This window comes from Nerophis lumbriciformis, linkage group LG18, assembly GCF_033978685.3.
Source record: "Nerophis lumbriciformis linkage group LG18, RoL_Nlum_v2.1, whole genome shotgun sequence".
In the NCBI taxonomy this organism is placed as follows: Eukaryota; Metazoa; Chordata; class Actinopteri; order Syngnathiformes; family Syngnathidae; genus Nerophis; species Nerophis lumbriciformis.
The window spans coordinates 40,490,001-40,509,203 of NC_084565.2; the positions used below are offsets into that span (position 1 = coordinate 40,490,001).

At 37.6% G+C, this 19,203-nt stretch overlaps 1 protein-coding gene across 1 annotated transcript in view; it reads left to right on the top strand.

The window, feature by feature from the left end:
- tprg1 (tumor protein p63 regulated 1) overlaps window positions 1–19,203 on the top strand; it is a 103,347-nt gene that overhangs the window by 14,136 nt on the left and 70,008 nt on the right. The window contains exon 3 of the mRNA XM_072915132.1: window positions 4,991–5,167. Within this exon, the coding sequence (XP_072771233.1) occupies window positions 4,991–5,167 (177 nt within the window). The remainder of the gene's footprint in view (window positions 1–4,990; window positions 5,168–19,203) is intronic.

Here is a 19,203-nt window from a genome sequence, read left to right on the forward strand (position 1 = left end):
CAGAAGATTATTTTCCTGTTCCTGTGCGCAGAATAAGCGAAGAATTAGAACGGGTGCTGTTGTGTCACTGACCTCTGACCTCACCAATGAACATACAATGCAACACGGAACGACACAGAAGGTCCTTCATACCAACAGCCATCAGACTGTATAATGCATATGTTCTTGCTTGACTGCACTTAAATGTAGAATATATTTATATTATTCATAAATTATATATAATATATTATATATATTGGGCTTCACGGTGGCAGAGGGGTTAGTGCATCTGCCTCACAATACGAAGGTCCTGAGTAGTCTTGGGTTCAATCCCGGGCTCGGGATCTTTCTGTGTGGAGTTTGCATGTCCTCCCCGTGACTGCGTGGGTTCCCTCCGGGTACTCCGGCTTCCTCCCACTTCCAAAGACATGCACCTGGGGACAAGTTGATTGGCAACACTAAATTGGCCCTAGTGTGTGAATGTGAGTGTGAATGTTGTCTGTCTATCTGTGTTGGCCCTGCGATGAGGTGGCGACTTGTCCAGGGTGTACCGCGCCTTCCGCCCGATTATAGCTGAGATAGGCTCCAGCGACCCCAATGGGAATAAGCGGTAGAAAATGGATGGATGGATATTATATATATTATAATATTTATTATTATTATTGTCTATTGCAGGGGTGCTCACACTTTTTCTGCAGGCGAGCTACTTTTCAATTGATCAAGTCGTGGGGATCTACCTCATTCATATATATAATTTATATTTACTTATTTATGAAACATATGTTTTTGTTAATAAGTTAAAGGTGTTTAATGATAATGCAAGCATGTTTAACACATATAGTTAATATTGTTAATAAATTAAAGGTGTTTAATGATAATGCAATCATGTTTAACACATAGTTAATATTGTTAATAAATTAAAGGTGTTTAATGATCATACAAGAATGTTTAATACATATAGTTAATATTGTTAATAAATTAAAGGTGTTTAATGATAATACAAGCATGTTTAATACATATAGTTAATATTATTAACAAGTTAAAGGTGTTTAAAGATAATGCAAGCATGTTTAATACATATAGTTAATATTGTTAACAAGTTAAAGGTGTTTAATGATAATACAAGCATGTTTAATACATATAGTTAATATTATTAATAAGTTAAAGGTGTTTAAAGATAATACAAGCATGTTTAACACGTATAGTTAATATTGTTAACAAGTTAAAGGTGTTTAATGATAATACAAGCATGTTTAACACATATAGTTAATATTGTTAATAAGTTAAAGGTGTTTAAAGATAATGCAAGCATGTTTAACACATATAGTTAATATTGTTAACAAGTTAAGGTGTTTAAAGATAATACAAGCATGTTTAACACATATAGATTCCTTTCTTTCATGAAGACAAGAATATAAGTTGGTGTATTACCTGATTCTGATGACTTGCATTGTTTGGAATCAGACAGTGGTGCTAAAAACGTCCGCATTTTCGAATGGAGGAGAAAAAAGTCCTCCTTTCTGTCCAATACCACATGAAAGTGGTTGGTTTTTGGCATCTTATTTGTCCAGCTTTCGTACTCCTTTGTATACACTTTACAAGAAATACATTGTCGGCAAACTCCGTAGCTTGCTAGCTTGTGCACGCCAGCTTTCTGAGACTCTTGTTTTGTTAGCGCAACTGTGCAATCGGTCTTTGGAGTTTTGACGACAGGTACGGCGCCAGAGTCTGTTGAAATAAAGTGTTTCTCGCCTTCCAGTCGGTAATTTTAATGCGTCATCTCAGAAGACCCTCGGGTGCCGTGAATGTCAATCAAGTGACGAAAGTGACGTCATAGTGAAGATTTATGATCGCTCATTTTTGGGACTATTTTTTTAATGCCTGGCTGGTGATCGACTGACACACCCTCCAAGATCGACCGGTAGCTCGCGATCGACGTAATGAGCACCCCTGGTCCATTGTGAGCGAACTGTGGTGCTGAATTTCCCCCACAGGGATCAATAAAGTACTTTCTATTCTATTCTATTCTATTCTATCTAAACTCCCCACAGATGCGCCCCTGAATCCTGTTCATAGTCTTCTCAAAAGAGACGAAGCTCTTTTAGCGTCACTTCCTGTCAGCGTCCAAAGACTTTTGTCTTTGGCGTAGCCCGGAGTCAAGCTGAGGTTGTCATTAGCACCGTCAGAGCTCCTCACCTACATTGTTCCCATGATGCCTCGGCGTTTACTCTCAGAATGACACCTCGGTTTGTTTGTTTCTTCAAACGTTTGAAGACGTTCAGGACAAAAGGAGAAAGCGGTCTTTGAAAGGTGACTCTCTTAATGACTTTCTCTGTGTGCTGCCTGCCTGCCGTCGGAGGCCTTAGAAACACTCGCATGCATAGTTGATGATCTTCGCCCAAGGCATTTTTGGAAATTGTGAAGCTTTTATAGTACATAATTGAGCAGCTTTCCTATACATGTTTTTTGTATTAACTTGAAGGCAGCTCATGCAGAAACGCTAACAGCGAGTCTGCTACCAGCCTCACTACAGAAAAGTGATTTTGTTTTGCCGTGGTTGAAGGCAGCGTTTTTTAAAGGCAAAAATATCAGTGGAAACATCAGTGGTCCTGCCAGCAGCACTCTTCTCGGTTATTAACAGAATAGGACAGCTATTTTCACACGCGCCACTTTGACGTCGTCGTAATTGCTGTTATTTTGTCTGTTTCCTTGCTTTGGATTTAATTCCGTAAAAACTAGAAAAGCACTCGGAGAGCGCGTACCCCCTCCAGGCCTTGCCTCCCACAATGGAGCAGCGAGTAACGCTGGCGAGCGCCTGCTGAGCAGAGTGCAATGAGCGGCCGACACGTGTCCCCACAATGACTGCACTGCTGGGCGCCATACGACTAACCTGACTCTGGCCAGGTCCTTGTAGTTGGCTGAAGCTCCACACCAGGATCTGGGCTCGAGGGCAATGCAAATTCCTTCAAGATAACAAAAAAATAATGAACCAATCAGGGTCGCCGGGCGGGATTTCATAGATGTGACGTAGTGACTGTTTGATTCAAACAACAATAGAATAGAATAGAAAGTACTTTATTGATCCCTGGGGGAAATTCAGCACCACAGTTCGCTCACAATAGACAATAAACACTTAGGTATTTTTTACATGTGAATAACATAAATAGTGTCTAATATACAGCATTATTCACATGTGAATATGATAGTCTATTATACAGCATTATTCACATGTGAATAACATAAATACAGTCTATTATACAGCATTATTCACATGTGAATAATTTAAATACAGTCTATTATACAGCATTATTCACATGTGAATAATATAGTCTTATTATACAGCATTATTCACATGTGAATAATATAAATACAGTATTATACAGCATTATTCACATGTGAATAATATAAATACAGTCTATTATACAGCATTATTCACATGTGAATAATATAGTCTATTGTACAGCATTATTCACATGTGAATAATATAGTCTATTGTACAGCATTATTCACATGTGAATAATATAGTCTATTATACAGCATTATTCACATGTGAATATATAAATACAGTCTATTATACAGCATTATTCACATGTGAATAATATAAATACAGTCTATTATACAGCATTATTCACATGTGAATAATATAAATACAGTCTATTATAGAGCATTATTCACATGTGAATAACATAAATACAGTCTATTATACAGCATTATTCACATGTGAATAATATAAATACAGTCTATTATACAGCATTATTCACATGTGAATATGATAGTCTATTGTACAGCATTATTCACATGTGAATAATATAGTCTATTATACAGCATTATTCACATGTGAATATATAAATACAGTCTATTATAGAGCATTATTCACATGTGAATAACATAAATACAGTCTATTATACAGCATTATTCACATGTGAATAATATAAATACAGTCTATTATACAGCATTATTCACATGTGAATATGATAGTCTATTATACAGCATTATTCACATTTGAATAATATAAATACAGTCTATTATACAGCATTATTCACATGTAAATAATATAAATAAAGTCTATTATACAGCATTATTCACATGTGAATATTATAAATACAGTCTATTATACAGCATTATTCACATGTGAATATATAAATACATTCTATATACAGCATTATTCACATGTGAATAATATAAATACAGTCTATTATACAGCATTATTCACATGTGAATAATATAAATACAGTATTATACAGCATTATTCACATGTGAATAACATAGTCTATTATACAGCATTATTCACATGTGAATAACATAAATACAGTCTATTATACAGCATTATTCACATGTGAATAACATACATACAGTCTATTATACAGCATTATTCACATGTGAATAACATAAATACAGTATTATACAGCATTATTCACATGTGAATAATATACATACAGTCTATTATACAGCATTATTCACATGTGAATAATATAAATACAGTCTATTATACAGCATTATTCACATGTGAATAACATAAATACAGTCTATTATACAGCATTATTCACATGTGAATAATATAAATACAGTATTATACAGCATTATTCACATGTGAATAACATAAATAGTCTATTATACAGCATTATTCACATGTGAATAACATAAATACAGTCTATTATACAGCATTATTCACATGTGAATAATATAAATACAGTCTATTATACAGCATTATTCACATGTGAGTAATATACATACAGTCTATTATACAGCATTATTCACATGTGAATAACATACATACAGTCTATTATACAGCATTATTCACATGTGAATAATATAAATACAGTCTATTATACAGCATTATTCACATGTGAATAACATAAATACAGTCTATTATACAGCATTATTCACATGTGAATAATATAAATACAGTCTATTATACAGCATTATTCACATGTGAATAGTATAAATATGTATCAAACCACAGCTAAGTAAGCTTAGCATAAGTAATCAATGCGGCTGTCTTTGTTTTCAGGGTGGATCACTGGAATAACGAGAGAGAACGTCTCGCGATCATTACTGACAACTTCCTGCTGCTCTTCAAGTACGACTTCGTCATGTTCAGATGTGAGCAGATCCAAAAGATTCCACTCAACTTTGTGGACCGGCTCTGCTTCGGCACCTTCACCTTCCCGATGACAAACCTGCTTCAGTAAGTACCCCTCCTAAGCATGACTTCCACGGCCTTTTTCACTCCACCCTCGTCCCGTGCTAAGGTGCCGCAACGGGCTAAGCCAATTTGTTTTGGTCATTTCTAGTTGTGTATTCTTAAATGTTACAATGACAAACAGGGGTCGCCTATTTGGTGTCGCCTTGACTGACCAGGTACTAGAAATTGCACCCTGTACATAGTTTCTCATAGATTTGTGGCAACCTGACGCAGATACATTAGGTTTACATGTTCACCCTCAGGAATAAACACATTATAATGTGACTCTTTGTGATGTAATCATATGACAGTTTAACATCACAATTATTGTGGCTAAAATAATCACGATTTGCATTATTAGACTCTGTACTAAGGCAGCACAGCTTGTAGGTTCAATATACACGATGGAATACTATAGATCAGTGTTTTTCAACACTAGTGTGCCGTGAGATACAGTCTGGTGTGCAGTGGGAGATGATCTAATTTCACCTATTTGGATTAAAAATGTTTTTTGCAAACCAGTAATTATAATACGCAAATAATGTGCCATTGTTGAGTGTCTGTACTGTCTGGAGATCGGCAGACTTACCACGTTATACTCTTCCATATCAGTAGGTGGCAGCCGGTAGCTAATTGCTTTGTAGATGTCGGAAACAGCGGGAGGCAGCGTGCAGGTAAAAAGGTGTCTAATGCTTAAACCAGGGCTGCTCACACTTTTTCTGCAGGCGAGCTACTTTTCAATTGATCAAGTCGTGGGGATCTACCTCATTCATATATATAATTTATATGTACTTATTTATGAAATGTATGTTTTTGTTAACAAGTTAAAGGTGTTTAATGATAATGCAAGCATGTTTAACACATATAGTTAATATTGTTAATACATTAAAGGTGTTTAATGATAATACAAGTATGTTTAATACATATAGTTAATATTGTTAACAAGTTAAAGGTGGTTAAAAATAATACAAGCATGTTTAACACAAATAGTTAATATTGTTAACAAGTTAAAGGTGGTTAAAGATAAAACAAGCATGTTTAACACAAATAGTTAATATTGTTAACAACTTAAAGGTGGTTAAAGATAATACAAGCATGTTTAACACATATAGTTAATAATGTTAACAACTTAAAGGTGGTTAAAGATAATACAAACATGTTTAACACATATAGTTAATATTGTTAACAAGTTAAAGGTGTTTAAAGATAATACAAGCATGTTTAACACATATAGATTCCTTTCTTTCATGAAGACAAGAATATAAGTTGGTGTATTACCTGATTCTGATGACTTGCATTGATTGGAATCAGACAGTGGTGATGATAACGTCCGCATTTTCGAATGGAGGAGAAAAAAAGTCCTCCTTTCTGTCCAATACCACATGAAAGTGGTTGGTTTTTGGCATCTTATTTGTCCAGCTTCCGTACTTTTTTGTATACACTTTACAAGAAATACATTGTCGGCAAACTCCGTAGCTTGCTAGCTTGTGCACGCCAGCTTTCTGAGACTCTTATTTTGGTAGCACAGGCAGGATGAAGCAGAGCTTTTATTGTGCAACTGTGCAGTCGGTCTTTGGAGTTTTGACGACAGGTACGGCGCCAGAGTCTGTTGAAACAAAGTGTTTCTCGCCTTCCAGTCGGTCATTTTAATGAGCTGGCAGCAGCCAGCGTCATCTCAGAAGACCCTCGGGTGCCGTGAATGTCAATCAAGTGACAAAAGTGACGTCATAGTGAAGATTTATGATCGCTCATTTTTAGGACTATCTTTTTAATGCCTGGCTGGTGATCGACTGACACACCCTCCGAGATCGACCGGTAGATCGCGATCGACGTAATGAGCACTCCTGGCTTAAACCAAAAACAAACAACTACTTGCATGTGGTATTGGACAGAAAGGAGGACTTTTTTTCTCCTCCATTTGATAATGTGGACGTTATCATCACTACTGTCTGATTCCAATCAATGCAAGTCATCACAATCATACCAACTTATATTCTCCGTGGCCCGGATCATGTTTTGTTAATTTCTGTTAGTTTTGGACTCCCTTAGTTCCTGTTTGTGCACCTCTGGGGTTGTTTTAGTTTCCATGGGGATTAATTGGTTTAATTAATGAGTTGACTGTTGTCGACCACTAATCAGAGAGCTATTTATTCACCTCTCTCGCCACGCTCAGTGTGGCTTTATTGTTTGCCATACGCAACAGGTTACGTTAGTATTTCTTGTCTCCTAGTTTATGCTTCCTGTGCTAGTTTGTACCTTATAGAGATGCGCGGATAGGCAATTATTTCATTCGCAACCGCATCACAAAAGTCGTCATCCATCCGCATCCACCCGAACCAACATTTTATCAAAACCACACCTGCCCGCCATCCACCCGTTGTTATATATCTAATATAGACGATGCAAGGCATTAGTGAGGTTAGAAAGCTTTTGCCTGTTAAAGAAAGGAGACTGATCCAATGTAGCAGAGACATTCAATGCGTGCCACGCATTAGTGGCTAAGATATATTAATGCGTGATAATATTATTTATCATTATTATAGTATTATTGTCATTTCCATTAAGAAAGTGTTGACTATTGTTGCCAATGCCCTCAGATCAGGAGTGCGTTCCTCACACTTTGTGTGCGCAGTTGCAGCAAGCAGAACGATGCTTTTAAGAAGTTAAAAAAATGTTTTAGAAAGACTAGGCCTATATTTTCGTTAGGTAAAAAAAATGTTCTGAATTTATTTCAATGAATATTAACTTGTTAACGTTATAATGCTCAAATAGGGACGAGGGCGGGGTGCACAGTGAAACAGTGAACAATTTCGCGACAAAGATGAACCTTTATTGATTGATCTGCAGCCATGACAAAATATCAGACAATCTCCATTGTCAACGACAGGCAGGAAAATAAAGTTGAACACATAGCCTATGTTCTAGGCATAGGCATAGGCTCATACGTTTTTAAGTTGAAATAAAAAAATAAATAAAAAATGTGCCTCATAAGCCTTAGGCTGTCAATCACGCGCACAAACTTAAATTATACAACAACATATTTAAACAAAAATAAATTAAATAAATAATAATAATAAATTACCTGCAACTTATTGGCCAAGGCAAATAGCTGAAGAGGGGAAATCAAACCCATCAGACTGCACTTTATCATCAAACTTGAATTATAATGAAAATAGACGGTCGCGACAAACAAAGCAGGCTAAATATCCTTACATTGTCGCCAATCGGAGATGTGCTTCACTTGAAAGCAAGGCCAAATAATTAACACACATAGTAGTATATCTCCAATAGAAAAAAAACCGCAAAATCTACCCGTGCCTGGTTTACGGACCATGGTATTTCTGTTCTAAATTGGCCCGCCAACTCCCCTGACCTTAGCCCCATAGAAAATCTGTGGGGTATTGTGAAAAGGAAGATGCAGAATGCCAGAGCCAAAAACGCAGAAGAGTTGAAGGCCACTATCAGAGCAACCTGGGCTCTCATAACACCTGAGCAGTGCCAGAAACTCATCGACTCCATGCCACGCCGCATTAACGCAGTAATTGAGGCAAAAGGAGCTCCAACCAAGTATTGAGTATTGCACATGCTCATATTTTTCATTTTCATACTTTTCAGTTGGCCAACATTTCTAAAAATCCCTTTTTTGTATTAGCCTTAAGTAATATTCTAATTTTGTGACACACGGAATTTTGGATTGTCATTTGTTGCCACTTCAAATCATCAACATTAAATGAAATAAACATTTGAATGCATCAGTCTGTGTGCAATGAATAAATATAATGTACAAGTTACACCTTTTGAATGCAATTACTGAAATAAATCAAGTTTTTCAAAATATTCTAATTGACTGGCTTTTACCTGTATGTCAAAATGCCAATAATCAGTTGACGTGAAATCATTTTAGCATGAAAGTTTTTCAAGAGAGAAGGAAAAGGTGCAAGTGTATCCATCCAAGGTTCACTTGAGTCCATCTCTGTGGTAATGTGTCTCATTGTTAGTAGCTTAGTACGCCTACTTTAAAACTGCACTCTTAGCAGCTAATTAAAAAATAGAACTCTCTGCCTCGAGAGTTACCAAAATTCCTTCTAATTATCAGCCTGGTGCTCCACTTTGCTTGACAAAAGACAGAAAATCCCCTTTGCTGCGCACCCAAAGATGCTTTTTTTTCCAACTTTTTATTCATACCTCACAGTGTAATTGTTCAACAAGAAAGGGCTTTATTGATTCAAAGCTTGTAAGATGATTTCCACAGTCGTCAGTAAAAAAAAAAAAAAAAGAAGAAGAAGCGAGGGCCGGGCGTGGAGCGTCAATGCCAGGTTAGCGGAGCGTTTGTGTTTTTTTTTTCTTCCTTAAGAAGGGTAGGAAGTGCAGAGCTGTCACTTGGAGCTGTCACTTAGCTGATTAGTGGCAAAATTAATGTAGTCCTTTCATCTAAACCTTTTAAAGATGGCTCCGGGGGAACTCCAACTAATTTGATGAATAAAATGTAATGTGCTGTGAAGAGCTTAGAGAGCGCCGCCTTTTATTTGAGGCTTTATCTGCGCGCATTACGTTGAATTATACATAAAACGGCGGTGAAAGACACGCGGGACAGCAGATCCAAGCCAGAAAGACGTCCCCTGCTCTTCTCGCCGCCGTCTTCTTCTCTCTCCCCCAGGAAGTGTCTCCTTTTCTCGCGTCGAGGTCATTCTGTCACCGCTCGTTATTCGGCGGCGGATTGATCGGCCGCGTGCGTTTTCGGAGGAGTCTGGAGTCCTCGGTCGCTCGAAACCTTCCCCGCAAAATCCCTCTGAAAGCGTGCAAAGTTTTTGATGTTTCCTTGTCTAATTCCGTGTGACGCCCCCAACGTTAATGTCACGTCAGGTTTGAGGCTATTGTTTGGAAGACTTGAATTGGACTGGAATCTGTCAAAACACAACCCAGACACACCACATCATTTATCCTTCTAATCATATCAGGACTGCAATCTGTTTGTAACTCCTGTACAAGCTTATATGCAGAGGTGGGTAGAGTAGCCAGAAATTGTACTCAAGTAAGAGTACTGTTACTTTAGAGATTTATTACTCAAGTAAAAGTAAGGAGTAGTCACCCAAATATTTACTTGAGTAAAAGTAAAAAGTATGTTGTGAAAAAACTACTCAAGTACTGAGTAACTGATGAGTAACATACACACACATATCATATATATATATATATATATATATATATATATATATATATATATATATATACACACACATATATATATATATATATACACACACATATATATATATATATACACATATATATATATATACACACACACACACACACACACACACATATATATATATATATATACACATATACATAATGTATATATATATAGACACACACACACACACACACACACATACATATATATATATATATATATATATATATATATACACACACACACACACATATATATATACATACATTGATATATACAGTATATAATTTATATTTATTTATTTTGCCGTTTTTGTTTACATGTTAAAGGTGTTTTAATGAATATACATGCATGTTTAACACATATAGATTCCTTTCTTTCATGAAGACAAGAATATAAGTTGGTGTATTACCTGATTGTGATGACTTGCATTGATTGGAATCAGACAGTAGTGATGATAACGTCCTCGTTTTCAAATGGAGGAGAAAAAACGTTCCTCCTTTCTGTCTAATACCACATGAAAGTGGTTGGTTTTTGGCATCTTATTTGTCCAGCTTCCATATTCGTTTTTATACACTTTACAAGAAATACATTGGCGGCAAACTCCGTAGCTTGCTAGCTTGTTTGCGCTGGCTTTCGGAGACTCTTATTTTGAAAGCGCAGGCGCGACGGAGCGGCACTTTTATTGTGAAGACAGGAACTGTGCAGTCAGTCTTTAGGCTTTTGACGGGAAGTACGGTTGAAATAAAAAAAGGGTCTTTTTTCCTTCACATTTTTGATTGATTGATTGGAACTTTTATTAGTAGATTGCACAGTACAGTACATATTCCGTACAATTGACCACTAAATGGTAACACCCGAATACGTTTTTCAACTTGTTTAAGTCAGGTCATGTGACCGCCTGGCTCTGTTTGGTTGGTCCAACGTCACCAGTGACTGCATCTGATTGGTGGAACGGAGTGAACGTCACCAGTGACTGTATTTGTTGAAACGCAGGCACTATGGAGGTCTGTTTGACAGACCAAAACAAACAAAGCGTGCATTAACAGATCGATAAAAATTAGTAGCGAGTAGCGAGCTGAATGTAGATAAAAGTAGCGGAGTAAAAGTAGCGTTTCTTCTCTATAAATATACTCAAGTAAAAGTAAGAGTATGTTGCATTAAAACTACTCTTAGAAGTACAATTTATCCCAAAAGTTACTCAAGTAGATGTAACTGAGTAAATGTAGCGCGTTACTACCCACCTCTGCTTATTTGGTTTTTGAAACGTTTGTATAATAAATTAAAAGGAAACAATGTAAATATGAATAAGGGCTACCAGTCTTGACAAAAGTCCATATTTTAGTACAGTGTTTTTTTTAACCACTGTAGTGTGCCGTGAGATGCAGTCTGGTGTGCCGTGGGAGATGATCTCATTTCACCTCTTTGGGTTAAAAATATTTGTTGCAAACCAGTAGGGGTGTAACGCATACTTGCCAACCCTCCCGGATTTTCCGGGAGACTCCCGAAATTCAGCGCCTCTCCCGAAAACCTCCCGGGACAAATTTTCTCCCGAAAATCTCCCAAAATTCAGGCGGAGCTCCATGCGGACCTGAGTGACGTGTTGACAGCCTGTTCACACGTCCGCTTTCCCACAATATAAACAGCTAATGATCGAGGGCGAGTTTTTGGCTTCTTATGTGGGTTTATTGTTAGGCAGTTTCATTAACGTCCTCCCAGCGCGGTAACAACACGCAACAACAGCAGTCAAGTTTTGGTCTACCGTAAAGCAGTTCGTCTGCCGTAAACAGCAATGTTGTGACACTTTTAAACAGGACAATACTGCCATCTACTGTACATGCATATGTGACCCACCCATAATGTGTCACATTTTTGTGTTGATTTATTTATTTTATTTTGTGGTTTGAATTCGTTTTTGGAGCTGTCATTACACATTTATCAGTATTCATAGGGGGCAGTAGGGCGTTTCTTCCCAATTGAATGCTATCACCTGCAGACCGGAAGTGTCTTGTCATTCTGATGAGCGCGACCAGTCTGTGAACAATTGAAACGTCCTGTGTGCTTTTTCCTCCTGTATAACAGGTTAGTTTTGGTGAATCAACTCACTGAATAATATCCATGTGATTTTTATAAGTTTAAGTACACATTCTGATGGTGGAGCCTAACTCTAAAGTGTTTGTGAGTTGTAGTTTGTATTTGTGAATGAATCCAGTGCACAGCCGCAGTAATCAATACAAAAAGGCGACGTGAGTGCGCAATGTTTACATAGGAACTTCTGATCCTAATTCAGACTCCCAAATTAGAGCTCCCGTTTTCTTATTGATTTTATAATGTATATTTGTATAATGTGTGTGTTCTGAAATAGTGACAGAGAATAGAACAAGGATGGACAATTCAACCCTTAACTCAACAATGAGTAGATGAGTGTTATGTGTGTGTATATGTGTAAATAAATGAACACTGAAATTCAAGTATTTCTTTTATTTATTTATATATATATATATATATATATATATATATATATATATTGTGTATATATATATATATATATATATATATGTAATTAAAAAAAAAAATATATATAGCTAGAATTCACTGAAAGTCAAGTATTTCTTATATATATATATCTTAACCACGCCCTCCGCCCCACCTCCCGAAATCAGAGGTCTCAAGGTTGGCAAGTATGGGTGTAACGGTACACAAAAATGTCGGTTGGGTACGTACCTCGGTTTAGAGGTCATGGTTCGGTTTATTTTCGGTACAGTAAGAAAACAACAAAATATACATTTTTGGGTTATTTATTTACCAAATTTGCAAAATCTTCCACCAAAAATATTTTTCTTAGTGGAATATTTGAAGTAATGGGAACCTTGGATAGGTCAATAATTCATAATAACATTGATTTTGATTCAATATTATGTTTTGAGCAATGACAGTTTGAAAGAAGAAAAAAAAGCAGCTTTGTTTTATTAGTCAACATTGCAACTTTTTCTAAATTACATTTCACCTTTAAGCTTTTTTATTTCACTTTTGTTATGTTTTTGTTTATTTTAATAGTATTTTTAGAATGTGCTGTGGGCCTTTAAAACATTAGCTGTGGGCCGCAAATGGCCTCCGGGGCACACTTTTGACACCCCTGCTATAGATAATAAAAAATTAAATCTATGGATAAAAAGCAGAGCCTGGCGACGCATGCGCGTTTATTATAACTCTCTCTCTCTCTCTCTGTCTCTGCCCCTCCCTCACCAATGCTGCTGTTTGTTTTGTTTTTAACCCCTTCTTAACCCTGAACGTACATTTAAAATACACGCAACCCTAACTCAAAATGCCGGACATTTGAGGCATTTAAGAAACTCTGCCCTGACAGCCCCGCAAAAGAGGACATGTCCGGTGAAAAGAGGACGTATGGTCAGTCTATCCTAGCTCGTTAGCTGCTAGCATGCCGTGTGTTGTGCCTCGGTGTGCATTGTTTACACAACGTGCGTTACGCTACTTAATATGTCCGTGTGGAAACTCGTTCGGTACACCTTCGAACCGAACCGGAACCCCCGTACTGAAACGGTTCAATACAAGTACACGTACCGTTACACCCCTACAAACCAGTAATTATAGTCTGCAAATGATGTGTTGTTGTTGAGTGTCGGTGCTGTCTAGAGCTCGGCAGAGTAACCGTGTAATACTCTTCCATATCAGTAGGTGGCAGTCGGTAGCTAATTGCTTTGTAGATGTCGGAAACAGCGGGAGGTAGTGTGCAGGTAAAAGGGTATCTAATGCTTAAACCAAAAATAAACAAAAGGTGAGTGCCCCTAAGAAAAGGCATTGAAGTTTAGGGAAGGCTATGCAGAATTAAACTAAAACTGAACTGGCTACAAGGTAAAGAAAAACAGAATGCTGGACAACAGCAAAGACTTGCTGTGGAGCAAAGACGGCGTCCACAAAGTACAACCAAACAGGCCGTGACAATCGACAAAGTCCCCACGAAGAAGGATAAAAACAACTGAAATATTCTTGATTGCTAAAACAAAGTAGATGCGGGAAATACCGCTCAAAGGAAGACATGAAACAATTTTTACTTTCAAAATTTCGTGGGTGCGGCTTATTTACCGGAAAATGCAATACGTGGTATATAGTACTGTATGTCAAATAACAAGCTGAACAGTGCTGTGTGCGCGTGTTGGCAGAGGAGTCCCTTTGGTGCCCTCACAAATGATCATAAATCACAAAAATCCTTACCTTTAACACATACTTGCCAACCTTGAGACCTCCGATTTCGCGAGGTGGGGGTGGGGGTGGGGGGCGTGGTCGGGGTGGGGCGGGGGCGTGGTTGGGGGCGTGGCTAAGAGGGGAGGTGTATATTTACAGCTAGAATTCACCAAGTCAAGTATTTCATATAAATATACAATATATATACAGTGGGGCAAAAAAGTATTTAGTCAGCCACCAATTGTGCAAGTTCTCCCACTTAAAATGATGACAGAGGTCTGTAATTTTCATCATAGGTACACTTCAACTGTGAGAGACAGAAAGTGAAAAAAAATCCAGGAATTCACATTGTAGGAATTTTAAAGAATTTGTTTGTAAATTATGGTGGAAAATAAGTATTTGGTCACTTCAAACAAGGAAGATCTCTGGCTCTCACAGACCTGTAACTTCTTCTTTAAGAAGCTCTTCTGTCTTCCACTCGTTACCTGTATTAATGAATAAACCTGTTTGAACTCGTTATCTGTATAAAAGACACCTGTCCACAGACTCAGTCAGACTCCAAACTCCACTATGGCCAAGACCAAAGAACTGTCGAAGGACGCCAGGAAAAGAATTGTAGACCTGCACCAGACTGTGAAGAGTGAATCTACAATAGGCAAGCAGCTTGGTGTGAAAAAATCAACTGTGGGAGCAATTATCAGAAAATGGAAGACATACAAGACCACTGATAATCTCCCTCGATCTGGGGCTCCACGCAAGATCTCATCCCGTGGGGTCAAAATGATCATGAGAACGGTGAGCAAAAATCCCAGAACCACACGGGGGGACCTGGTGAATGACATGCAGAGAGCTGGGACCAAAGTAACAAAGGTTACCATCAGTAACACACTACGCCGACAGGGAATCAAATCCTGCAGTGCCAGACGTGTCCCCCTGCTTAAGCCAGTGCATGTCCAGGCCCGTCTGAAGTTTGCCAGAGAGCACATGGATGATACAGCAAAGATTGGGAGAATGTCATGTGGTCAGATGAAACCAAAATAGAACTTTTTGGTATAAACTCAACTCGTTGTGTTTGGAGGAAGAAGAATACTGAGTTGCTTCCCAAGAACACCATACCTACTGTGAAGCATGGGGGTGGAAACATCATGCTTTGGGGCTGTTTTTCTGCTAAGGGGACAGGCCGACTGATCCATGTTAAGGAAAGAATGAATGGGGCCGTGTATCGTGAGATTTTGAGCCAAAACCTCCTTCCATCAGTGAGAGCTTTGAAGATGAAACGTGGCTGGGTCTTCCAGCATGACAATGATCCCAAACACACCGCCCGGGCAACGAAGGAGTGGCTCCGTAAGAAGCATTTGAAAGTCCTGTAGTCTCCAGACCTCAACCCCATAGAAAATCTGTGAAGGGAGTTGAAAGTCTGTGTTGCTCGGCGACAGCCCCAAAACATCACTGCTCTCGAGAAGATCTGCATGGAGGAATGGGCCAAAATACCAGCTACTGTGTGTGCAAACCTGGTAAAGACCTATAGTAATCGTTTGACCTCTGTTATTGCCAACAAAGGTTATATTACAAAGTATTGAGTTGAATTTTTGTTATTGACCAAATACTTATTTTCCACCATAATTTACAAATAAATTCTTTAAAAATCCTACAATGTGAATTCCTGGATTTTTTTTTCACATTCTGTCTCTCACAGTTGAAGTGTACCTATGATGAAAATTACAGACCTCTGTCATCATTTTAAGTGGGAGAACTTGCACAATCGGTGGCTGACTAAATACTTTTTTGCCCCGCTGTATATATATATGTATATGTATAATATATATATATATATATATATATATATATATATATATATATATATATATAATGTATGAAATACTTGACTTGGTGAATTCTAGCTGTCAATATACTCCTCCCCTCTTAACCACGCCCCCAACCACGCCCCCACCCTCCACCTCCCGAAATCGGAGGTCTTAAGAGCTGCATGTCAGAGCTTTTACACGGTTTTACATGTCTGAATGACTCGCGTGAAGTTGCTGCCTCATTCTGCTACGCCTTCACAGACTGTGGACATGAGGTCACAGAGTTCATCGGTTCCAGGGCTTAGGACTGTTGCCAGCATCCAGAGTATGGCCAATGGAGTGCTGACTGGTCCATGGCCATTGCAAATAGTGTAGTACAGATGACACTTTACAGTCCTGTACTTTTCCCACTACTCGGTGCTCACATTTAGAAGTGAACACGCACCAGCTGACACCCGACTGTCATTTGAACGCTAGATGTCAGCTCGGACCCTCAGTCATGTTTAAAGGCACGCGCCACTTCAAGTTTGTCTCGATGATCATGATGTGGTCACAAAAATTCTGTCACTTCTAGCTTTGTGGCACACTGACAATTAGCGTTAGATCAATGTGACTATTAGGCCTGGGCCGATGTTCGATTAGTCAATTAACCCACGATAAATGAAAATTAAAGTGGGTAAGTCTACCGGCGTCTTTAAATTGCCATAACCCTGTAAGACCCAAATATAGAAAAACCTAAAAAAAAATTAAAAAAATTGACCTTTCAGATGTTGTTGTAGGAGGCATTTGATGCAGAAAGTAAAAAGAAAAAAATTTTATTTATGTTTTTAGAGAAATGTTGTAATATTGCAACATTGGGCTTTGATGGGAGCAGAATTTCTGAATTTGTACTCACGTTGTCTGAACAACTAAGGGTTCATTTGCAGGGTTGATTGATTACTTAGCGCCATAACGGTACATACCATTAATAATAATCACACATTAGTTGTATTTTTATGAAGTCATTTATTACAATAAAAGATAAAACTCTTAAAAAACGCTTTTTACCCCTCTTTTGTAATTGCAACAATTATATAACAAGCTCTAAATGAAATTGGATGCATCTGTTCCACAATAACTACATATGTACATGCTCTAGACCAGGGGTGCTCACACTTTTTCTGCAGGCGAGCTACTTTTCAATTGATCAAGTCGTGGGGATCTACCTCATTCATATATATCATTTATATTTACTTATTTATGAAATATATGTTTTTGTTAACAAGTTAAAGGTGTTTAATGATAATGCAAGCATGTTTAACACATATAGTTAATATTGTTAATACATTAAAGGTGTTTAATGATAATACAAGTATGTTTAATACATATAGTTAATATTGTTAACAAGTTAAAGGTGTTTAAAGATGATGCAAGCATGTTTAACACATATAGTTAATATTGTTAACAACTTAAAGGTGGTTAAAGATAAAACAAGCATGTTTAACACATATAGTTAATATTGTTAACAACTTAAAGGTGGTTAAAGATAATACAGGCATGTTTAACACATATAGTTAATATTGTTAACAACTTAAAGGTGGTTAAAGATAATACAAGCATGTTTAACACATATAGTTAATATTGTTAACAACTTAAAGGTGGTTAAAGATAATACAAGCATGTTTAACACATATAGTTAATATTGTTAACAACTTAAAGGTGTTTAAAGATAATACAAGCATGTTTAACACATATAGATTCCTTTCTTTCATGAAGACAAGAATATAAGTTGGTGTATTACCTGATTGTGATGACTTGCATTGATTGGAATCAGACAGTGGTGCTGATACGTCCGCATTTTCGAATGGAGGAGAAAAAAAGTCCTCCTTTCTGTCCAATACCACATGAAAGTGGTTGGTTTTTGGCATCTTATTTGTCCAGCTTCCGTACTCCTTTGTATACACTTTACAAGAAATACATTGTCGGCAAACTCCGTAGCTTGCTAGCTTGTGCACGCCAGCTTTCTGAGACTCTTATTTTGGTAGCGCAGGCAGGATGAAGCAGAGCTTTTATTGTGCAACTGTGCAGTCGGTCTTTGGAGTTTTGACGACAGGTACGGCGCCAGAGTCTGTTGAAATAAAGTGTTTCTCGCCTTCCAATCGGTAATTTTAATGAGCTGGCAGCAGCCAGCGTCATCTCAGAAGACCCTCGGGTGCCGTGAATGTCAATCAAGTGACGTCATAGTGAAGATTTATGATCGCTCATTTTTAGGACTATTTTTTTTAATGCCTGGCTGGTGATCGACTGACACACCCTCCGAGATCGACCGGTAGATCGCGATCGACGTAATGATAATACATGACTATATAGTCATGTATTTGCTAATTGTATGCTAAAACCTCCCTCCTGTTACTTTCAGTCATGTTATACTGAGATGGACCAATACAGCTTTTAGTTAGTTCAATATGTTTTCTATGATTTTGAGTTGCAAAAAAGAGTGAATTCAGTGGAACGCTGCCGCTATTTATTTACTCTCCAAAGTGACCAAATTCACTGTTTAATGAACATTATGCTCGTAGTGATGGTTTATAGGCTTTGTTTACGACTCGTGTGTTTCCCCACATCCTTGATGATGCCAGTGGAAGTGCTGAGGGGGCGTCTGTATTTTTAGTCCTGATGATTTTGTTTTCATCTGTAAATCTCCAGGTGCACAAAAAAAGCACACCGCACTCTGCATCTGTGCTGAAAGATGTCTTTTAAGTGCCTTCTCTCTAAACTGTCTAGACAAACTCATTATCTTGCACATTATTCCCGTTTTTGTTGTTTTTTTTTAATATTCCCACCTTGTCTGAAAG